Here is a 24,947-nt window from a genome sequence, read left to right as displayed (position 1 = left end):
GCGACATGCATGAGCCAACGGCGACCGCTTTGTGTTGCTGTATTACTGCCGAAGGGGAAATATATTGCTCCTGTTTATCTGGCACTCGGTCCGGTCGAACTTTCCTGTCTCGAACCAAAGAAGATTTGTGTAAATAGTGTCGGTTGCAAGGTGTGCCACCAGCACTTTACGTTTCCTTTACACAGGCTCAACGGTGTGTAGAGAAACTGTTTGTTTCGGAAGCTGCACATACCCTACTTTGAACACAATGAATTCCTGGGCTTTATCTTTAACACCCAATTTATAAGAATTCTCAATTTTACTTATTCACGGACTAATACTTAACGCTGATTTCAACGACCAATCCTCCCCTTTTTCACGGACTAATATTTAACGCTGGCCTCAACGAACGATGCTCAACCGTACTTTTCTTAGAACTAATTTCTAATCCTGATTGCAACGACCGATGCTCAACTACCTTTAATACCGACAGATCTTCAAATCCAGACAGCACGACCGATCTCTCTAGAACTATCACCGACTACCGACTCTCCACGAACAAAATGAAATGAATTCTGTCGTCTCTTGCATACTTATGTTTTTCGTTCCTCCTTCCTGTTAACCGATAATCTACCCCCGGATGTTGTCGCGACGTTGTCCGAAACCTGTTTTACACGCGGGTAGCTCTTTGTCGATCCTTTCCCTCGGTCCGATGGCGCTTTATTAGTCGCGGGTAGTGCATTACGCTCCCTTCCCTCGGTCCGATGCTGCTATGGCAATCTCAATCTCAATCTGGCAATCGGGTGCTGCTATGTTGTTTTGTCCTCCACGAGGTTTTCCCGCTGTATTCTGCTCGTTGTTATCAGGTAGAGGGTAAATTCCCATGCCAGATGGGAAACTCGGTTTTAGGGTCGCTACAGGTGAACTGGTGAGGATTCCTTTTGGAAACCAATATTCCTGCCAGTGTGCAATCATTTCTCATCATCACGAGCAGTACTGAATGCAATCATATTTATGTAAACATAATTCCATCATACATTCCAACCAAATACACATTGCCAGCCCTCAGCATCATCTTTATGTTGGATATTGATTTTGAAGATACTCCTTCCGGGCTCGATGGATTCACTTTTCTCCAACAGGCAGGCTGGTCATAAACCGAACCCACCATATAGCTACCATCTTCCAGGAGTAGTTTTCCAGAGAGAGTGAAAAGGTGGAGCAAAATCTTCGGAGACGCCCAGCTACTCGGATGGTAGCACAGAAAGATCGATAGTAATTATGGAAGAAGGATAATCCGTTGCTAGGGAACGCGCTAGATGGAATGGATCCAAGGCAGGCCAAGTATTTGAACGACGCTGGGACCTAAAATTGTCCCTAATGAACATGTTCCTGGGCACTTTATTGAAGGAGTTATCACTAACTTCGGGAATCCCTAATACCAGTTCCTTGTCACCGCAAACTTTCTCCAAAAACAGACGAAACGGGGAAGACGTCATAAACACGGTAGAGCGTTATTGTTAAACATAATAGCAAATCAAAGTCAAGTCCGACGGTGGTCGTACCAGGGGATGAAGGGATTTTTTCTCCCTCCTCATCATTCTCTGGTGTCCCAGGTCGCAATATCCATTAGTTGTCACTTCCATTCCACCGGTCCTGTCGGTTTCCCGCCATTCGTCGTAGCTTAAACGGTGCGATTTCCAATGCCCCCAAAACAAAAATGGAAATGTTTTGCCTTCCCTCGGCATCCCTATATGGTATACCCCTCCAAGGAACACGAGCTCACAGTTTATCGCCCCCAGCCGCGGAAGAGAGAGAGAGAGAACCGGGATCGTAAAACATGGCCGTGGGCCAGCATTTAGTAATACATCCGAGAAATGCACATAAGCAGCTGCTGGCGGGTGGCATACCGGAGCACCGCAGGGCGCTAGGAGAAGGTGAATGAGTAAGCAGTTTTCGCTTAGAACGAACCCAAAACTAGCCCGAAAGACCAGAAAGACCAGAATCGATCCACCAGGTATAAGCAGTGCGGTCACTCCAGAAGGTCACCAAACGAAACGAACGCTCCAAGCAAAGGAAACAATAGCGATAATCCGCTAGGGGTTTCCGTTCAATCGGTGCCTTAATTGTGGACGATTAATTGCTTTCAGAATCGACACCGGCTGACCTTTTTTTTTTGGGGTGCTTAGGATATTGATGATTAGAATCATCGATTCACTGCTCGGCATTAATGCACTCTACGGGCTTATCAAGTGATCGATCCACCGATCGTTGAAGGTTATGCTTTCCAAATCTCGAGCATTTTTGGTGTGATGATGAGTTGCGCTCTGTATTTGTTTAACAGTGTCAATGGTAAAGCCGAACCACTCGGTTTAATGGAAGACAGCGTGGCTGAGCTTCGACACGCTTATCACTCGAGAACCATTCCCTTTTTACCCGATACCGGATGCTTTATGTTTGCATAATGGCAATGTGCCACCCGTGCCAGTTAGGAGGGTAAATCTGCTTATCAAATGCGAAGAAGGTCACCCTCTCGGTGGTGCTGTGCCTGTGCCGAAGTACCTCCTAGGCTAAGCGGTTGCCGGAAAGTGCTTCTCGCTGTTGCTGCTGCTGCTGCTGCTGCTGCTGCTGCTGAGTGGTTTGGATTGAATCGAAATCTTGGGCAGCTCTTCTCCCTGTTCCTGATAGCCAGAGGCCGGACGATCGAGATTATCTGGCCGTCCGTTTTGTGGCGCTGTTCAATCCGAATAATCTTCGCTTTTCAATATCGTCCTGCTACCGTTCATCGAAAGCATTCATTATACCGGGCCTCAAATGTTTTTGTTTGCTCCCGGTTTGTTGTTTCCTACTCCGCCGTACGGATGTTCCGAGAATACTCCTTTCACGCTCGCAAGTCGCAGGGAGCCGTTACCTTCTCGAGTTTCCTCAAGGTCGTGCCGCTGCTACAGCGGCATCCTACCATTCCACATCGGCACATCGGCTCATCGCACTCATTATCATCCTTCACCGGTAGTATACACATACACACGCGCGCTGGCACGCGCACACATTACACGCTCCGGTGCAAACGCCCCTTAAACGACCTTCAGGATTCAGTACGGAGGAGTCCCACGGTCGCGGTGATCCGTGGTCCTCTGCCCCTTCATTGGAAGCAGAAGGGAGGATGTGAATTTGAATATTTCGTATCCAAGAGGAGCAAGAAGCGGACGAGCATTCTGGTGATGCTGGTGGCCGCATAAACGGAAGACGAACGCAAGTTTGATGGTTCCTTTGGCGATCTCACTAGCAGTCCAGCGTTGATTATGCGAAGCAACGAAGCTGCTGCTGGCTCACATCTCTCCATGTCTGAACCGCAATCGGACAGCAGCTGGACACGTGGCAAACGGCTACGGAACCTCGGTTTGTCAATCACCAGACATTCCGCAGGAAAACGATTTCAAATCTCCGAACAAAGGTTTAAAGGAGAGAAAAAACTCGAATTAATACCAGAATCCGGACGCTGGGCTCAACGGAGGAACGGCGCTACTCGGTTACTCTGTTTACTGTTTGTCTGTGGCGCCTCCACCATGTCATGTCGTTTTGTAAAAGAAAAAAACGATTACCACCGAGTGGTAACGAAAGCAAACGAACAATAAACACACACGCGGAGCAAGGCATCGGGTTGTACCGAGATGGGAGGGGTACAACGGAGTACCCCACGTGCGCAATCAATTCCCGGCAGCGGGCATACCAACGCGTGGTTGCGCGAATGGCTGACCGGAATACTAATTCGTGGCTCGCGCGCACACTCGCTCCACAGGTCACGGGAAGGATGTTCGAAGGGTGCAAAACATATAACCCGATTGCCGGTGATGGGCTAACCTGGAACAAACCACAGCTCACCGGAACATCTCACCCCGCGAAATCCGGTGGAAACCCGGTGTGGCGCTATTCGTCGTAACCGAAAGTGAATCAAAGTGAATCTCATACATATTTAAAATATGTATTTCTTATTTGGCTTCCGTTTTTATTTTTTGAATCACCAGCAAATCAGCCAAAACCTGATTGCGTGTGCCCAGGGTGCGATAAATGCCCAGGTGGTGGTGGTGGGCCTTAGTATTACCTAGTACCAGCCGGTGGTGATACTATTTCTCTCTAAAAAAAAAAGAAAAATATTCAAATTTGAACCTCTATTCATAATGTAGCGCCAGTAACGAACGAAATATAACATTCCTTCTCTTCCATTGACTTACGTTCCTGGCTCAGGGACGGCTGGCCGCGTGTAGGACTTCGCGCCCAGAATATCTTCTCGTTATCTGGCAACACTTCCCGCGCGGTGAACGCAAGCCTGCCGCTGCCCTGCCCAAGGCACACTGCGATTGGAGTGGAAATTTGGAAAGCACCAAGATAGCTCTGGCGGTACAGAGAACCTCTGAAGGGCGCGTTCTTCCGTGTGCTTCGGTCTGATCAGGACAAGTCAGTTTGTTAGGCTACATGCCCGGTTGTGGTCAACATTTCTGGTGGAGGGGGATGAAAGCGCCCTTTTCAAAGTTGCCCAAAACCGCGCCGAACGCCGCTTTCCATCGGTTAACCATTTTCAAATGTCGAAATTCATGACCATCACCATTGCTCGCTAACGATCATTTAGATGAACGAACAAATTGGTGCTGCCGCCCCTCGGAAAAACAAGCCAGTGTCAGGGTTTCTCGAGTGCAAAACAGCACCGAAACATGTTCAGCCTTCCGTAAATGGGCTTTTCATTCAACCCCCCTCGAACCCGGGTACCGTCGGTGGTACACCGTCATTGGAGACCGACACAAGTTTGAGCGAACACGCGAAACATTTTGCGGTAATATCGATGGCTTCACAGAGTTCACCATGCAGCGATCGAGCGTAATTTGTCTGTTGCCCAATTCTTAATTTGGAACTTTTCAGGTGAGCCGAACGAATTCGTACTTCAACAGCTGCAGTTCATTAACGGAGGGCAAATAGATCGATCGATCGAACAGCAAGCAACAGCAAGCAGCCGCCGCATGGTCGGTAGGCGATGGGTTTTGATTCCGTGACGATAGACTGTTACCTGTTACCCGGCAGCCAGTAAAATATTACTTCCCATTTTACACACGCTCGTTTCATGATCCCTGCCACCGAGTGCGAGTGCGGCGATTGCGCAATTGTAGGTGTTGTTGAAATGTATTAATCGCTGCGACTGCATCGCCGGACCTCTTGAAACACGAGCAATTCGTGTGAATTTCGGAGCACCGGATTTGGTTTCAAACATGCTTCCAGAATACTGTATGTGCCGTTTTTTATGGTTACATTCTAGATAGGATGCAATGCTAATAGTATACAACCATAAAATGAATAATAAAAAATAAAATAAAATGAACAAATCTGTGCTAAAGTGAAGATCGCCTTTAGCTGATAGTTGGATCGAAATCGAATTCGTGATCATTTATCCATTTATTTGTTTCAATTCCAACGTACAAATGTATGAGGAATAAGACCATATCGGCATTTCTCAGCCCTCAAACTTCGTTTAGCCTGCTTGAAGGAATCGATTATTAAATTTTTGTCTTAAATTTTCACTGGTATCCGTCAACAAACTGATATATTCCGCTCAAAAATATCTCTTTGAAGCCACCGTTACTTCTGCAATAATAACTAATAGCGCTTCGTTCAAAATGTTGCCCCTTTTGGAACTTCTTGAATGGTTTCTCGATTCAATCCTAAAACTTTTTATGCACACCAATCTTTTGTGTTTGAGCCGATAAACTACGAATAGATATTGCTAAAGCATATTACCTTTTGTGTATCAATAGTTTACTACTTCAACGCACAGCCATTCCGTCATGTTAATTCGTTTCGAGAATGCTTCACAACGATTCACTCTGTGGGCCAACCATACAATGGCAACCCTACGCTCTGAGCCGGAACATTCAAATAGGATTACATGTTTCACTTAACACGATTGTGGACGAGGATTGATCTTCGCATCAACCTGTGGCTGTGGTTTCATCCAGTCAGTTCATCATACACTTTGAAATCAAATGTAATCTTCAGGAGTTTCAAGCAAACCGGCCTGTACCGCATCGTCGCACGGCTAGGAATCAGAAACAATCGATAACCTTTTGAAGTTAGGCCTCACCACCCGCGCCGAGTGCAGACAAATTTACAACCCTTGCTCGCTGTTATCAAGCCACCACCAACTTTACCTACGATCGCCTACTATACTCCAACGACGTTCAAGTTGTCCGTACTTCAGTGCTAGAAGTCAAGCACCTCTTTGCCATGTTTCCCGGGTGACTCAAGGCACGTAGAGCCTCCACAGCCAGCCGCACCCTTGCGTCGAACCAACGGCAAATAGTTGTGAAAACCACCAAATTTCAATTCGCGACTTGAAAACTTGGACTTAGGAAGCGACGTAGGGCTTCCAGTTGCCTATCTGATGTTACCGGCTATCTTTCAACGCAAAGCACCATCCGTCGACGTCGCTATCGTTGTCGTCGTCGTCGTCGACGACGTCAAAGAATTCAATTAGAGGGCGGTAGCGGAATAAAATAAAATTGAAATGAACTTCCGGAGTCTGGGGGAAATTCGCGAAAATAATGCGACTCCCGGACTCGGTTGAACGTCGTTTGCATTTATCGTGCTGCTGCTGCTGTGTAGCGATGTCACAGTGCAGAGCTGTTACAGTAAGCACACAACCGAACGATCTCTACCATTTTGCTTCTGAATATGGATGTCATTCTGCCACTCAGTGGTTAAAACATGGAACTCGATTGCATTCTTCAAATGGTGATGGTGCTGATGGGCTCGGTAGCGCTTATCCTGTGAGCGATTAATGTGATTTGCTCCATGGCAAATACTACCCCAAAGTCAGTCGAGTGTATTTGCTAACGATCAGAGACCGGAGACGGAATAAAACATGAAACACCACCGCCATCACTCGTTACCGAAAGACAGATATCGATGCGTGAAAGGGCAGGTCACGATTCAAAAAAAAAATATTCCTCCGTCTTTTTCCCTTCTAGCGAGACATTGAAGCACTCCTGCGCTCTCGCCGGAATGCTAACGAAATGCAAACAAATCAGAAAATTGCTCGACACAAAACATCAAATACCGACAGTCCGAAGCCCGCGCGGTACGGCAGCAGTTGATCAACTTTAAACTTTCGATCTCTAAACACTTTACGGTCGGTACGCCAAAAAAACCAAACAGATTCAGCAGGAGCAGCAGGCAACTCTCGGTCCAGATGGTGCAACAGCAACACCGCTCAGGCCCGGAGGGATCTGCGCTCTGCCTCTGTCCGGTATGCTTTCCTTCATTAGTTCATCCGTGGGGAAAGGGAAAAGTTTTTCCTCCGTTTTGTTTCATCTCGGTGCGGCTCCGGCCAGATATTTCATTCGAGGGTATTACAGCGACTGCCTTGGCATGGTTAGTCCGGCTCCGGGTTGCCCGAGCGCTTTGGGGCACTTTCGGGATGCGGTAATGAATCAAAACCGGAAAAACAACTTCAGCAAAGGGGCTGATCCATTGCGCTTCACCTTGCCGGGTCATATTACTTCCGGCTAAGCAATCCCTCGCCGCTCAGTGTCCCTGGGATCACGGCACGGGATACCCCAAAGGGAAAGTAATGTTTTCTTTGCTTTTTAAGGTTGTTCATGCTGGCGCTGTGCGGTTTCTTTTCTTTCTTTTTAATTGTTGTCTTTCCTGCTCACCGTGATAACCGTAATTCATAAACCTTCGCTACCATGGTCCCGTGGAAGGCCATTTGCGTGCTTCGCGGAACTGGAATCCTGGCGTGTCCTTTTACAGGCAACCATGAGCGACACTTCTAAAGTGCACAGACTGTTCTACTACTGCTACAAAACCATCAAAATCAAGCTGCCTGTTGTGGACAGATTATGGATGGTGTGATGTCCTTTCATGTCTGTGTGCCAGTCGGAGATAGAGAGATGGAGAGAGAAAGCGTAACACGAAAGATGGTCCAGCGACTAAAGACCAAAGCATCATTATCGTTGATACTCCCGGACCATGCAGGTGAAGATGTACAACATCCTACACTCCCTTTACACTTTTCACTCTTCAGCCTCGATGTGCTGGTTGAAAGAGGAACTTGCCAGAATAAACATGACCCGGTCACACGGTTTATGCTGTGAGTCTGTCCTTATATCAATCTTTTTTTTTAATTAACAGGGCAAGCAAACCATTCCGTCCTCCGCTACGCCAATCACAAACACATATCCGGCGAGTTCAGTGTGCGATGTAAACTTACCTCAATGTCCAGATAGATGGATCGAGCCTGATATGCTTCTTGCTTGGAGCACACGGACACGGACATGGGCTGCGATTGCGGATTAATTGAATTCGTATTAGCGCGCGGTTCAGCCGGTATATCCGGACCACATAATATCCACAATTGGAATGATCGATGGAATGGATAAGCTTCAATCAATCCCATACACCGGTTGGATCACGTCTGAATGGGGCAAGGTAGGACGCTTCGAGCTAACACTGGAGGATGATCCGGAGGATTTCGTATTTGATTCACATTGATTTACTCAATTCCTTACTTCACACGCGTACTCTCCCTACGTATTCACTTACCACTGAGGGACGGTAGAAGGTTGGATGGAGAACAGTGATCCTTTCGCCTTAACAGGCCGCAAATGCACTTACACACCAACAGCACTAACACCCACCTGAACCCCCGGGCTATGGCCAGCTGGTCACTTATCTTACACCGACGCGTTAATGGGTCCCGATTATCTGATAGTTTATTACACTCGCCAGTCACCGGGTTCACATCGCGTGGCATAGCGGGGAAGGTCGCCTCTAGCCTACCACACGATGCCCTGGGGCCGCCACCGTTCTGGCCAGCTGACCCCCATTTTTGCACACTTGGAATGGGTTTTCTTTACAAACCACCCCAACCAAAACTGCTGTCTCCTACGTTTGGTTGTTCCGTTACATTACCGACTGTTCCGCGCGAGATGCTGGCTGGCCAGCGAGGACGGAGCTCACGCTGGTTCCGTATCCGCGACGAGACTATCGTCGACCGTCGCCATCGGGCGGACTATCCATCCCGTATCCCGTGGCTGGCGGAAAATGCTTGGAAAATGAGCTCCCGGACACTCACGGAAAAGGCACGATTTCGTACTACCGCGTGAAACCGTGGTGAGTTACTACTCCGCGACACGAGCACCAGACGAAACGAGCTAATGATAACAATTTCTTCGATCCTTGTGCACTACTACAGACCGGGATATGGGTAATATATTCACAAGTTTTCATTTATGCTGCCAAACTCTTGTTATACACCCAAAAGTAATACCCTTCAAGATAGTCTTCAAGAAGGATTAAAAATTGTCGCTGCACTAATGGTTAGTTCCATGGTTTTCATTTTTTGAAACTTTCTACAAAGTATTCTCCCGGTTCGCCGTAGTTTCTACCTCTCAAAAAGGGAACTAAAATCCATGGGAAATGGACGAAATCTTTTTATTCTCCTTCGATTGGAGGATCCGCAGAAGGAGACAAAAGATGATTTTAACATAACAACTATATTTTTGGGGATAAAGTTTTATGCTCGATAAATTGATTTAATCTTGTGTACAAGATGTTGAGCATGTTTAAGGTTCTTGCTCATTCCGTCGCCAAATTTTGAATCAAGAAACCGCAGTTATTTTTAAATTTTTAAAGTGTCTTTTTGTTCTTCCGCCGCCAATCCAGTTTGGCAGGATAAGAGGCAGGATAAGAAGTGTAGGCAGGATAAGAGATATAGGCAGGATAAGAGGTATAGGCACGATAAGAGGTGTAGGCATTATAAGCCTACACCAGGCAGGAACAAAATAAAAGTAGATTTTCCACATTTTTCATGAATTTCGTGAATTTCTGATAAAGATAAAGGTGAAAAGAACGTATTTGCAGTGGAGGGCTAGCTAGAGTAGCTTGCGGAGGCCCAGGAAGTTGGATTCAATAGCCGAACTGGGGTAAATCCTCACTGAAGACAAAATTGGAGAAGGTTTTCCGACCCGGAATTGGATTCTCTCGCACGCACGAAAGAGGATGGCTACGTCGGAGGAACAGCCGCGGAACTTGTCGCAGTATAAGCGGTACCGTAATGCGGACGAGGGTTGCAAAACGTTCACCTCGATCGATCAGGTTCGTAAGTGGCCGTGGCGCTAAGAGAGCACTCTGGCCATGTGATTTGTGAGACCGGTATCATAAAAATAGCACTGCTGTTATCTTGCAGAACAAGGTTGAGGCCTCGATTGAACGCATCTACGATCGCTACGAACAGCTAGCGGCTCTCGATCCGACCCTGCCGAAGCTGCACCGCACTGACCACGCACGCTATCTGCAGGTTGCCCTGGAGAGACTTTCCAGTAGCTACGAGTGCCTGGACAGTAGCCGGCCTTGGATGGTGTACTGGATACTGAATGCGGCCAGCGTGTTAAACCTGCGGTTCGCCGACGAACTGCTCAACCGAGTCGTAGACTTTCTGATCAAATGCCGTAGCCCCATCGGTGGATTCGGCGGTGGTCCGGGACAGGATCCACATCTAGCCACCACGTACGCTGCTGTGAATGCGCTTTGCATCATCGGCACCGACAGAGCGCTGGACGCCATTGATCGGACAACGTTGAAACAGTTCCTTGCTGCGGTCCGCGAATCGAATGGAGCGTACCGGATGCACGTCGGTGGAGAGCTGGACGTACGTGGAGCCTACTGCGCCATATCCTCCGCCAAACTAGCCTCTTTTACGCCGGAGGATGAGCTCAAGCTGTTCCAAGGAACGGCCGCGTGGATAGCGGAATGTCAAACGTACGAAGGTGGTTTCGGTGGAGCACCCGATCTTGAAGCGCACGGTGGTTACTCTTTTTGTGCTGCCGCTGCCCTGATGATACTCGGCGGAGAGGAACGATGTGACTTGCATGCACTGCTCCGCTGGACCGTCAACCGACAGATGGCCTACGAGGGAGGATTCCAGGGACGCACGAATAAGCTGGTCGATGGTTGCTATTCCTTCTGGCAAGGCGCTCTCGTACCGATCGTGCAGAGCCTGATCGCAAGGAAAGAGCATCGACAGGACATCCTGAATGTGAGTCTGTTCAATCGTCTCGCTCTGCAGGAGTATGTGTTAATATGTTGCCAAAAGCCGACCGGTGGACTGATCGATAAACCTGGAAAGTATGTATACGGCAATCCGCCACTCTTGTACCGTTCGTTGTGATGACCCTCTTTTTCGCTGTTCGTTTCAGACCGGCCGATTTGTACCATACTTGCTATACACTGAGCGGACTATCGGTGGCACAGCACTGTGAAACTCACAGTTTGCCGCTGGTTTTGGGCGATGAACAAACGAACGAGCTGCTACCGACACATCCCGTGCACAACATCCCACCCAAGGCAGCCCTGGACGCTTACCGCTATTTCTTGCAGCTCGATCAGCCGGCATCGGCAGCAGAAGGCCAGCAGTGCAATGGGAAGGGGCAGGCAGCTTTCAAGGCGGACGTGCCTGAAAATGGCTCCGAAAAACTGTCCTCGCGGAGCTCTGAGGCCGGTACTAGTAGCAGCAGCAGCAGCAGCGAATGCACTAGCACACAACCATCCGAAGATCAATCGATGCGATCCTGAACACGATCTCTAGGCAATTTTGTACGGCTTGAGAAGGGAGACTCGATGGGAAATCGTCTTTTGGGTCCATTTTTCAACCCGACCGAAACGCATCTTAAGCTTTAACGACGCTGATTACCCTTTCACGTGATTGCTCTATTTTTGAATAAAAAGTTACTTCGAGAATTCGTATTCAACAGAATGTATCAGTGCTTGATAACCCTTTTTTCAAACCCTTTTTCATTTTTCATCGCGGAAATTAACACATTTCGATCACGTTTCATGCGGCGCGGCCTGAACAGTTCGTTGCTCTTACACGGCTCGTACACGGCCTCGGGATCTCGCGCAATTGGTTGCTTTTTCCTGAGTTCTTCCTCCCGTGCCAGAGAGAGACAGTCTCAGAGCTAACAAAGAAAAGGACGTGCGGAGCGTCGCAAGAGAGCTTGGTGTTATTCAGATAGTGAATCTTTGTACCTTTTTCGATCGCGAAGTTGCGAAAACCAGCAAAAATCTTTTCCCAAACCCTCACCTCGGTAGTTACGGGTTCCAGCGGAGAAAAAAGCAGCAAAGTGATGGAGTACTAAAGGGCGAAGCGGACGCGCGACGGGACGCGCTGTATTAACATATCCTGCTCACAAAAAAGGGGTCGCAGCACCTCCTTCTCGGATCTAGTGCCATCCAGCGCAGAAGTAGTGGATTCCGTGTGTCCAAGTAGTCCAAGTCTTTCCGTACGAGCAAGGCTGTGATAGATATTTCCTATTTTCTTCATCGACGCCGACGCCGAGACGCCAACCTGATGACCCAGAGCCAACTTGGGTTCGCCTGCTGTTGTTGTCGGATGATGAAATAGTTGAAGCCTTTTTCCTGTTCAACGCTCGCGTAGATGCAGCGCATTTTTGCTGCATTTTGTAGAACCAAAGCAACGCCTGCGTGTGGTGTGATAGGCCAGAAAGTCGCGGAAATCCAATCAGCAGCAAAGCTTGTTGTGATCACTTGATGCGTTCATCAACGGAGAAGCCAAGCGAGCAAGCGAAATAGCAGCGCACGAACGCTTGCTGGAGGAAGGAAGGAAAGAGAAACACACAGTCAACAGAACAGAAGCAGCTGGACCGAACCAAACAACGCCATCCTGCGAGTGCAAAAGAGAGACCGCTGCACACGACCACTGTGTGAGCGAAGGAGAGAGAGAGCGAATCAGCCGTAAGCAACCCCCGAGCGGCGGAGCCTGTTTTGGCGACAAACGGACGAAAGCGGCCCAGCTCGAAACAGCATCGCAGACGACATCGAACGCGGGGACCTGAAGATGGTCCGCGTAGGTGAAAGCTGATAATAGAGGCCTCGAACGAAAGAAAGCTTGCCCAATACACAACAAACATCATCTGTGATATACGTGCGCGCGCGTGACCGCTCTCTCGTGCATTCCTGACGCCCCCGACGACAAGCCAGAGCACAGTGTGAGCAAACAAAGGAAAAGGGAAAACAAAAATCCCTTGGCCACCCACTCTGCAAGATTAAAATGCGTTAGGAAATACCTGTGTGTACCTTATTTGCCAGTTCTATATGTAGTCGGTGTCGAGCGACAGATTTTAGTTTAACTTTTAATTTCCCGTGCAATCGAGTGCAAACGAAATGCACTGTGGAAAACAGTGCGCTCATTCATAAATTCACACATCCACAATCATCAAAGCGTGCGGAGCTTGTGATAAATCTCGGAGCCTATACTCAGCAATAATCAGCGGGACCAGCAACCAAACTCTGTCGATCCGCCTCCACTTCGAGAGGACGAGAGGAAACGATTCCAAAGGTGAGTACCGATTGAACTGCACTGGGTGAAGGTTGAGCTCAGCGCAGAGTTGAAGGACGAAATTATGCTGAATGTTCTAAAGCGGGATGAGGTGCAAATGCAGTGCGAAGAGCGCACGCGAATATGATGCAATAAAGACGGGAAGGAGCCTGCCTTCAACAAACGAACGGTCCCTTCACCAACCAGCTGACATTGAACGGCGCGGTTGAAGGAAGTTCAAAGAAGCAGCGCACAAGGAAAAGAGATATTCAGGGACGCACGAGAGCAATACGGGAGGGGGGACGCATGTTTACAAGAAATTAAAAATTGAAATTACATCCCCCCCCCCCCCCCCTCTCACCAAGATGCCTGCATGTTTGGTTATTTTTTGGACTAATTGTTAATTTATCTGGTGTTTATCTTATTTAGATAATATTAATGTTGTCCTGGATGCTGTCGTCGCCGTTGAATTCAACTTAAATTGAGATGAGCAAAACCTGACGCAACGGCAATTTCCAAATACGAAAATCGTCATCACACAGCGCACGCACACACGCCAAGCAGTCGAGCGCGTTCACCAACACAGAGGCGTCAGTTTTTTTTGTGTGTACCGGACTCTCCACACGGGACTTTCGACGGGGCTAGTCTCCACACCAGCCGCCATTGTAGAATCTAATACCGAATTGAATAGTTCTTTATTGCTGGACACTGGGGTGAAGCAAAAGTGAGAGCCACAATCACGGAAGCATCCGGGTAAGTTATCCTTTCCTATCTCATCCATTACGCACCGGAAACGATCTTGCTCTCGGAAACGTGAAAAACAAAGTGTAAAGTGCAGTTTTTGATGAACGAAAATCGCCTCGCGAACGCACAGACTGATCTCTACACACGCATGGTCGGGGGAGCGCAGGGCGGCCATTTTGAATCGCTTTGCTGGGTGTAGGGTGTGCTTGAGGACGAACGGGATGGTGTGGTAAGGGGTTGATATTTACGAAATCATAGTGCGTGAATCTCGGGGACTCCGAATCCTTTGTAGTCTTGCAATGAAACTTAGGTAATGAGGTAGAATGGAATGTCCAACAATGATTTTAAAAATACGGATTCATTCAGTGTTAAATACGGTAGAAATGAATTAAAAATTTGCCATTTATCGCGTTTCGAGACAGAGCGAGAAAGTTCGCGATGTTCGAGGAAGGTGAGCAGCAGCACGGACAGGATTGAACATGAAATTTCATCAGCCAACGGGCGACGTTTGTGTGGGAACGCGTGTAATCGCGCACTCGCCAGAGCATGTTCGTGCATGCTTTTCGGTGCGTCAACCACCCTTGCCTGATATAGCAGGCAGGCAGACAGGCAGACAGGCAAAGTGTGTGAAGAGGTCGCCTGGGGTGGGTGGGTGGGTGTGAAGCTGTTGCCAAGTGAAAACGATGAAAAGCAGAAGAGTTAAATAAGAGACGATGAAATCAGCAGAAGACACACACAGTCCTCCGTGTCGCGCGCTTACTCAGTGTTCGTTGCTGATGTGATGAGTCGCGGTAGGGGCTTGAGAGAGATAGCGAGAGAAAAACAGAGTGGCAGAGAGAAAGAGAGAGTATGCTAGGTAACGATAAAAAAGGCTTGCCAAAGGGGGGAGGGCAGACCGCACAGGAGTAGTATGCGCGAGTGTTCAATTTCGGAGGGGAAACCGAAGTAGTGTGCGCGTTGCTAACGGTAGTAGTAGGCTGCGAGAGATAGGGGCAAAGAAAGCAATGGAAGAGGAGAAGAAGATGGAGAGATGCCAGGAATCATCTGTTTCGAGCGAGATGCGCACGGCAGAAGAAGATGATGGGATGGGGCTTGTTGGATGAAATGGTCGCGCTCTGGTACATGGTCTCCAATTCACCAACACCCGCACAACGGTAAACAACACAATAAACAATATGGCTTGTAAACACGCGAAACACACGCACACACTAGCGGCTCATTTTCAGCATAGTCCATTGTGTGTCCGAGCTGTTCGCTCAGTCGATTGTGAAGGACAGTTTGACTGAACTGTATGGTTTATAAAACATTTTAAAATGTTGACTTCACCTTCCAAAAGGGATTCCGATCCAGCTTCGGTCAGTCTAATTTGAATTTGGCTGGTGTCGCTTTGATTTGAAACACATTCAGAGCGTCCTACCCCGTTGCAAAAGGAGGCCATGCAAACAGTGGAGGGGAGAAAAAACGGGAATAAATTTAAATACAATGGCAACATGATGGACCATTTCGCACAGCACAAACGGAACAGGAATAAAAGCATAAAAAGAGAGAGACTCAGAGTCTCCAAAGAGAACACCAGAGAGAGAGAAAGAGAGACGTTGTACAACAACAATGAATTTCATCTCGCAACAGGCACACTCTCAGATTTATGTGTTTTCTCTCACTTTTGAGCAAACTGACAAACAACTTTGACCCCCTCTCCCTCTGCAAGGCTCCAAATCTTGTTCCAGAGGTTTCTGAGGCACCTCGTTTTAGCACCTTTGCCGTAAACAGGTCGAACACAGAAAAATGAGATTCAGTCCAGAGATGCCAATATGATATTCTAGAATCAGAAATAGCTCCTAGCATGCGCTGCACTGGTGACAGCAGCTTGGTAACGCACCAACGTATCAAACGTTGAGTGTGACCTGATTTGAACACCCCTTGGTGGTACCACAGCCAATTGAATGCCCTTTACACACATTTCCAGGAGCACCCCGGAACACGTGCCGCAAGTGGCTATGCTTCGTGTTATCGCTCCAAATTGTATCCAACCCTCGGTAGCTCGGTGGTTCGCTACAGCTCCAGCAAGTGAAAACCTCCTACCACGGCGCTGGCACGCGTTCAAAGAATGTGTCTCCGATAGTGCCCAGAGGGTCAGGCGAGCGAGCTGCATTGAGGTCGCATCCCCAGAGTTCGTGCGTGACGCGTGACCGAGCTTAGTGCGATTTAGAGAGTCCCGTGTACTTCTTATCAATACATACCACGTCTTTCAACTATTACTGTCGATTGTGTGGTTTGTGGCGATCAGCTGCGGTAACTGTAACACCGCGCACCATCGGTGGTGTGTTACCACTTAGCGCAGGGTCACAGTAGAATAGGTTTTAGTAGTATTCGTCATAACGAATGTAAAGTAGGTTACTCAAACAAAGAGAAATGTAGGTATCAACTGAGGAGAGGGTTGCTGCGGCGTTGGGTAGGAATCGGTGAGCTTAGAGGCTCGCATCAATAGCTAGACATGACAGCATCTGCCATTTTCCCAGTGTAAAGACGTGCGATAAGCGTGATGTGTGTTGCATCCGGGATTGCATTAATCCTGGTGGCCTTAGGGTCACCTACAAAGAGTCCGTTGATTTGCTCGGTGGTGGTTTCATTAGTCGGGCCCCTAGTTTACATAATGATTAGAATGAAACGGTTGCGTGATCGGGAGCATGGTTTTGCAAACATGCACCTAGATGGCACCTACTTCTCGTGTGTCGTTGGAAACAGGGCAAGGTTTCCCCTATTGCCTGTTGTCCAAGGATTTGGAAACGAAACTTAAAGCAAACTGCTACGACCACGACTACCATCATTAGGTCAACAATGGAGCACTGTTGCGATTAAGAATGAATTACCGATTAATGCATGAACAATAGGTATAGCGAAAGGCACAGAACGCTTCAAGGACAATGCAGTGCAATTCCCTTCCCCCTAAACTCACTCACTAAGAGACGACGAATCCGTGTTCGTGAAGTCAATGCAATGCGCATCAGCAAGTAACATAACGTCCTTGAACACAAACGATCACCCGTCAGCCAACGGACCATCATCATCATCATCATCATCATCATCGTACCAGTGGTTGAGATGCAAGTCTTGTGGTGCACGACACCGTGAAACGGGTTATGGAAAAGAGCCTTCACTTTTCGCTCTGATTCTGGTTTGGAAGTGTCCAGTTTAGGTCATCTGTTCATTGTGACGAGCGCATCAGTGAGAATGATGCAGCAGAGCACGTAGCATAGTAATTCAATGCAACAGAAACAGCAGGAAGCAATGTTAGGAGAAAATAAAATCAAAACAAAACATCTATATCTAGAATTCCTACGTGAGTGATAACAATAATGACTCAGCATGGTTCAAAAGTTTCCAAAGAATCCACAAAGAAGGAAGGTCATTCGAAGATAGCTGAGCGGGTTTCTTACGTTTTGTGTTTGTCCTATCCCTCATTTCCTACCCCTGTTACGAGAAGGGAGGTGTGCTGTTGCTGTATGTATATATTTTAGACTGGATATGTATTTGTGGTGTGATGGTGTGACTGTCGTCTGGTCAGTTAGGACTGCTGGCGCAGCACTAATGAGTCATCATTAGAGTAGACATCGCTTTCCATACCGTCTGATGTCTGGTTCTTTGACGGTAACGCGATCACCGCCGCCTGGTTGCCCAGGTTACTGTGGCCGCCTAATTGTGGTAACTAAGCCCACGAGACACACTTAGCAAAACGATAATCTATATGACCACACCACAACCGCAGCAGCAGCAGCAGCAAGTCTCCTTCTACGCACGACTCCTTGTTGTTGTACATCTCACACTTCATTATCATCTTCATCAACTAATCACCCTAAAACAATCATTCCTTTTCCCTACTTCAGTTTATGATGCACCATAACAACATCCCATATATTCTCCAATTCTTCACCCATTTATGTTTCTCTCCAATCCTCACCAGGAATATGAGTATTAACCGTTTATATTCCAAATTTTCCAGATTTTGAAGTAAGTCGAGGAAAATCAAGCATTTCGCAAAGTCCTGTAAAAATCCAAAGCAATAATTGGGCAAACAGGCAGTCATACAAACAGACAGACAGACAGACGGACAGATAAATAGTTCCTAGCCAAGCGTGTTTGGTTTAGGCATTTCCCGTTGCCCATTAGCGTCGAGCTGCTCATTCGGGGCTCTCGGATTCCGCTGGTATCTGTGACACCACTGTTCTAGTTTTGTCGTGTGCGATCCTCGCTTAGAGTTTGATCATTCGGTGAAAAAAAATTAAAAAAAAAATTCAGTCGAGTATACTAGAAACAGAGTGAAATCACAAAGTCAGCGTTCCAGATTCCCTTCGTTATAACGCCCTGGGCATCATCGGCAAGTGCAAACCAAAGTAAAACGCAGGCTTACCTGAAATATCGTATGAAGGTCTTTTGAATCGCTCGAGTTCACCATTATCCCAACCGTCGGGTTCTTCTTTGTCTTATCGGCACTCGCCAATTGCCTCCCGTGTTATCCTTGACTGTGGAAACTCCTTCAAGGACGATCGTGACGATCGATTTTGCACGCCCGCCTAGCACATAGACAAAGAGAGTGAACGAGATTTAATTGACCGTTGTGTACGAAGATAAAAACGGGGAAATAAAGGACTAAAAGTAACAGAAGAGAAGTAGAGATTACCTTCTTCTCTCAGTAGCGCTCTCTAGCTTGTGGGGCTCCTCTTCGGCGGATCACTTGCAGATCCTGTTCTGAAAACGTCGTGTTGAGGCTTGTTGCGTTGGGTGCATAAGGGTGTGGGCTTGTGAACGCCGCAGCTACATAAAAAGAGTATTAAAGTTTGTTCTCGAACATCGTGGAACGAACTGGTGTATACTCGTTGAAGGCTCACCTCGCTGCACTTGCGACAAACGTGATCGTAGTAGTGACATCCAGTCGATCAGGCAACCAATCAACACACAGCACACTGGTCGCTGTTGTGTAGTGTGGAGATCGTGTCTCTTGACCACACTATAGCCCTTACGCGTGTAACCACAAGCAATAGAAAGAGAGAAAGAGGAGCTGCAATATCCTCTCGAGGGCTTTGCTTTCTGAGTGTCACATTTCAGAAAGATAAATTTTGGGCGGTAGAGTAGGCAGAAGACGCAGATAAGTGCTGCGAGATAGTGTTCTTTCTGCATTGCTCTGCCATAAACATCCAAACGCCACGCTAATAGTACCTATCGTTTCGCAATCGCACGCTATAAACGCGGAGTGAGCCAGCACCCACAAAAGCAACCGATCAATCGATCCGCGATCTTTCGAGAACGAATCGAATCGTGTGCAGTGAGTGTCTCCGCTGTGCGCAGCAGCATTAAATATACACAAGAGCAAGTCAAGTTCCCGTTTAAAGATTAAACAAAACAGAATCAACAACCAATCAAAATTAAATAATTCTCTCTACGACAACGAATCTCTTGTTCTTGTTTTTTCCTTGTGATCGATTAAATTTAACTTTAAATCACCCGTCTTGAATTGCGGGGGCGTCTGTAATCACTTACTTGTTCACCTTCTGTGAAACGGAACGGAACAAAAAACATCCTTTTTTGTGGTGGTCCTATTGCTTGTGTGCCTTTGTTTCTTTTTTTGTCAAATCTTTTGGTTTTCCCTTGGACACACCGGACCACATCCGTTCGGACGCGCTGTTTGCAAAACGATACGAAACCAATATATTTGGTCAAATCAAAAACTACAGGTACTAGGCCAGCCCTCAGTATGTCTGTCCCTGTGCGCTGCTACTCTGTCGATAGCATGAACAACATCGACCAGCAGCCCATCGGCATCAGCGGCCACGGTCTACCCTCCAGCATGATGATGATGGAGGACGACGACGTGCCAATGATGATGATGAGCCCATCGACAAACGTTCATTGCTCCGGCAAGACGATGCATCACGACCAGCGGATGTCGTCAGAGGAGGGCCGGCTTGGGACACCGGATGCTGCTGATGGAGTTCTGTTGGCGTCCCACGGCTGCCGCCGCGGTGGTGGAAACAGCAATCATCATCATCATCAGGCATACCATCGCCTGATGATGGATACCGCGGCCGGCCCTGGCACCGCCAATCATGACGATGGCCAGGACTTAGCTGAAGCCTCAGCTAAGTGCATCTCACCGCAAAAGCTGTCACCATCCCACACCACCACCACCACCACCACATATGCATCATCATCATCACCTTCTGCAACAACCAACTTCGGTTCCGGAGCAGCGGGAGCAGCCGGAGCAGCTGCAGGCGCCGCCGCAACAGCACAGCCGTCATCGCCATCGACTCCACCACCGACGACGATGACGTTCGAGCAGATGATGGCCAAGCTGAGTGAGCTGCTCGCCATGGAACCGAAATACCAACCGAACCTTTACCTGCCGCAACAATCAATGGTAAGTTTTTGACAAATTGGTCACGCTAATCAATGGGCAGCTTTTGCTACGTTCTCATTAAGGCTTAACCCTTCGCGTCATTGATGGGCATGTTGATAAGCAGACATACGCAACACAATTGTTTCATTGTAGAACGGTTAGCAAACACGCAACAGGAAAATGACGTGCAAACTGTGGGCTCTTTGGATTCGTCCGTTGATTGCGTCTGCTTGTTATCGGTCATAACTAGGGAATTTCGCCCAGTGACCGAACGCAACGTAAAATCGAAAGTTTGAAGACTCTCTAGCTGGGGAGGGTCTGCTCCACCCCTGGACGGTACAAATACCACACCACGGCATGTGACGCATTTGTTTCACACTCTCCCGAACACGTGCACATTTCTTCACGGTTTGAAGACTCCAATGGGGGGCACGTGTATTGACCGACGATCATCATACGATAGTAGGCTCGTGCTGCAAGTGTAGAGTTTTGGATGCCATCGCCATGCCATCTATTGCCGTGGTGTGGAGGATCGGTGGTTGCCCAACCATCAAGGCATGCTACGTAGATACGGTGCAGCTTTTCACGAATGTCTAGGTTTGCCGTGCTATAAGCTGGTTAAACGATTTCAGCAAAAAAGTGAAACTTTGCCTCCATCCCAGATGAGTCCACTTTTGCACGTGTTTTGCAAATTCGTTTTTCCAACATAGTGGTGGGGTGCCATTAGGTTTATTTTTTGCGTCTCCGAGTGGCGAGCGTGTGAAATATGATCAACAAATCAATTGTTTCTCTAACGGTTGGGTACCTGTTAATCTTTAATATATACGATTTAGCGATATGCGTATCCCGGACAGTGTGTAAATTGGTTCATCTCACACTCTTCCAACTAATTCGCTGCGGTAAACAGAGAAAAGTGAAAACATTGTTTTTTTTTCAATTGCTGCTTGTATGGAGGCCATGTATCGTTATCTAGCCCGTGTGTGTGATTCAGTTGATAAACATAGTTGCTCCATTCGACTAGTTTTGAGAGTATCCACTCACCTGTAGTTTATCCCTATTTTATCGATGAAAAGGAAGATAGCGCAACAGATTATCCGGAATCCTGTTTTTGCATCAAATTTTAAATTTTATGCAGTGCTACTCACTCCTCAAGCAGTTCTCATACTCCAGCAGCAGTAGCGTGCTTCCTGTTTTCGTGTTCCTTCAACCGGAAGGCAGAACATTGGGATTCGTTGCAAAATGTTACCAAAGTGTTTCATTGCGCTGCACACATGTTTGGCTTCGGTCAAAGGCTTCACAATGCTGCCTTTGAAACACAGCAGGTTTCGTAGCTTGGTATTCCATCTGAAAATTAAGGTTTCATCTAAATCCGATTTTACTCTCCCTCTTTACGGGCTATATCAACACCCTTGGCTGGCTTTGTTCGTTTTCAAGTTCGCCCCCTCCTACTATTTTCGATGCTTTTGCGTAGCGTCTCAACCGGATTCAGCCAAACTTTGTCCCCTTGTCTCCAGACGCCATACGCTGCAAAGGTAGTCATCCATGGCACACTGTGGTTCGTGCGTGTGCGTTTTAGCGTTCGCAATGTTTACTACGATCAACGGGGTCTGCGCGTGTGAGTAGCGTTGCGTCGTGATCACGTAGTCATTTATTTTTAGCGCCATAGGCAGAGACTGTGCTGGGGCTTATTTTGTTTTTTTTTCATGCCATTGCTTTAACCTCGAAAAAAATCGGCCCACAGACGCGCGGTGACGCTGTGTTAAGCTGACTCGAAGAACGCAAAAACTGGTTGTGATTGGGGAGAGAGATAGGATCACCCTGGAGAATATGGTGGGTTCTGGATTTCAAGGATTCGCTGCATGGTTTACTCGATTCCGGTGGCAGCACGTTAATGCGAAGCCCTGCACGTCATTTGGGAGGCTCGTTCACTGTGGATGAATAATAACTTTTCGTTGAAATGTGTTAGTAATAACCGCAGTTAGATTTGAACCTTTTGAACGCGGGTTCAGTATACGTACACGGCATCAAAATTTACTTTTTTTTTGTTTACTCAAGCATCGCCTTCTGAAAGGTTTGATTGCAACGTTTTCCCCTTATCATCGTACCATCCGCGGTGTGACCTACTAGGTTCAACCGTTCCATCAGCGAACACCACTCAGCCTACCATGACGTGATGCCCCATCTATACTGTTGCAGCGCCGTACACGTACACTTCTTTACAGTACATTTCTTTAACATTGACGAGGGTATTTTGTACTTTGATTTCTTGAATTCATTGTTGCTTCTAAAGAAAACTTTATACAGAACCCCGAACCCCGAACCCCGAACCCCCCTTCACTTGCCAGTCGTTTCGCATGGTGTGCAAATTGTTAAATCGATAATCGGGTCCGAGTTGGTGGAAAAAATGGTGATAATGAATCGCCTCGATTGCGTTCGGCAAAAATAAGGCATCACACCACACCCAAACCATCGCATCGCATGATGGTCACATGGACTCAATCGTTCCGCAAAATAAGTACACACCCTATTGCTCTTTCGCTAGCGCTTTCGGCATCGGCCTATATCAATATTATATATAGAGCACGATGTGATAATGAATAACGAAAACATGCCTGTCCGTTGTAACTCCTTCCTGTACACAACAGCGCTTCGCTACAATTTCTTTAGGGTTCGCCTAACTTCCTTATCGCGCTTGCTGAGACTTGTTTGTTGTCTCACCGCAACGAAGCTCAACGCAGACGGTTGTGATCCAATGCCAACCAACTTCTGGTTCCATTTTTAATTGAACTCGATTCAAACATACAATCACACAGTCTTTGAGGCTGCCAAATGTGATGAGATTGCGATGGATCTTTTTTTCGATCCCAACACTTGAGGTGGTTTATCATTATCAGTTGCTGTTCAGGGTTCGCGAATACAAGCCAAACGATTTAAAAAGGTGAACGACCGTTCGAGGGGAGGACGTCGCACAGCGAAGGTAATCAACTGTACTGGCCAACGGGAGCAGCGACATGCATGGAAAAGGGACGATTGGGGCAGTGTTAGCAGTGTGATAAATACATGCTGTACTTTAGTAGGTAGACGATGAAGCGGCGGTTGTTGATGCAAAAGGCAAAACAAGGCACCACCCTCGAATGTGCGTCAGGCGCGGCAGCCATAACTGTGATGGCATGATAATGGGCATGAGCGATAGCGCGCGAAGGTGCTGGTCATCCTTTGCGTTGAAGGATTGCTGATAAGATGAAATCGTGGACAACCTGTCTGTAGCGGTGGAATCGCTTGACTGTTGATTCATTTTCCGCGAAGCGTGAGCCACCTAAATTTGACACTGCAATGTGACTTACGAGGACATATCCAACGATGATACTTACCAAGCGTATTTTTCCGTTACGCGATTAAGCGCGGATATCTGGTATGGAACCAAAGCATATGTTGTGTACTGGATGTACGGTATCTTACTACCCAGACCAGGCGGTTGCTTGTGTAGATAACATAAAATAGAACAACAAGAGCCGCCGACCATGTGTGTCTCTCGGCTGTCGTGTGTATGAACAGCGTGAGATTCATTCTAGCAGTTCAATGTCCCATGTCAGATTTCCGGAACATGAGCGGTAGTACCATCTCTTCTGGCCACACTGAGCTACGCTAAATAGTTGGTAATTATGCTGGTAATGGTTATGCCGCACGTTTGTTGCCCTAGAAGAATATAAGAGAGAATAGAACATAGTTCCTAGATGATGTTAACTGTGTTTTACGCGTTCGCTGTAGCGGAACTAGCATACAGGAGGATGGAAGAATTGATTCTTATTGTTCGTTTTCTTCTTCTCCCTACTGTGAGCGACTCTGTTTTGGAGGCAGATTCAACGCATATGGCCAGCCAGCGTCGTGTGGTGCCGTTGTTTGATGATAATTTCTCCCACATGTTGTCGAAGTTTGAATGTACACATGTGTGTGGGAGGATCGCTGGTATGCAGTTGATGTTTTTGAAGAGCGTGGTACTAGCGGGAGTAGCAGCGTTTGCTTCCCTATGATAACCGGAATATGGAAAGAGCCTGGATACATTTACATATGAATAGTAGAAAGATAAAAAAAAATCGGATTATGAAGGCAAAAGTAGAGAGAGCAGTAGCAACATTTTAAACTGGCTCATTTATTCGCCCGCCCTCATTCACCACACTCTGTTGGCCATCATCGTAAATATCTATTATTCATTATTATGGCTCAGTGCCTATATAGAGAGCTACTGATTGTGTGGACACTAATGGGCTAGAAACAATCAACTTACACCTTTATTTTTAGTACATTTTCCGTTGATGCTATGTTTTTATGCTCTGTTTTCTATTGTGTACACCCGTTGCTACGCTCCGTCGACTACTCATTCGCGACACGCTGGTGTGATGGTTGTCCGGCGCATCTGTTTTAAATATCGCGAATTCTTCTCATAGCAAC

General features: G+C 47.4%; 2 protein-coding genes across 2 annotated transcripts in view; both read left to right on the top strand.

The window, feature by feature from the left end:
* The first annotated feature begins 9,790 nt into the window (after nt 1–9,790).
* On the top strand, nt 9,791–11,770 carry LOC125950043 (protein farnesyltransferase subunit beta). Its single transcript, XM_049677629.1, has 3 exons — nt 9,791–10,122; nt 10,214–11,151; nt 11,223–11,770. Exons 1-3 carry the CDS (start codon nt 10,027–10,029, stop codon nt 11,596–11,598), a joined length of 1,410 nt encoding a protein of 469 aa, XP_049533586.1. The 5' UTR covers nt 9,791–10,026; the 3' UTR covers nt 11,599–11,770.
* A 218-nt stretch (nt 11,771–11,988) lies between these two features.
* Nucleotides 11,989–24,947, top strand: part of LOC125950036 (cyclin G) — a 23,534-nt gene continuing 10,575 nt past the window's right edge. The window contains exons 1-3 of the mRNA XM_049677601.1: nt 11,989–13,381; nt 13,790–14,113; nt 19,834–20,519. Coding sequence (XP_049533558.1) covers nt 19,854–20,519 — 666 coding nt within the window. The 5' untranslated portion in view covers nt 11,989–13,381; nt 13,790–14,113; nt 19,834–19,853. The remainder of the gene's footprint in view (nt 13,382–13,789; nt 14,114–19,833; nt 20,520–24,947) is intronic.

This window comes from Anopheles darlingi, chromosome 2 (assembly GCF_943734745.1).
Source record: "Anopheles darlingi chromosome 2, idAnoDarlMG_H_01, whole genome shotgun sequence".
Lineage (NCBI taxonomy): Eukaryota > Metazoa > Arthropoda > Insecta > Diptera > Culicidae > Anopheles > Anopheles darlingi.
This window is presented reverse-complemented; position numbering and strand designations above follow the sequence as displayed.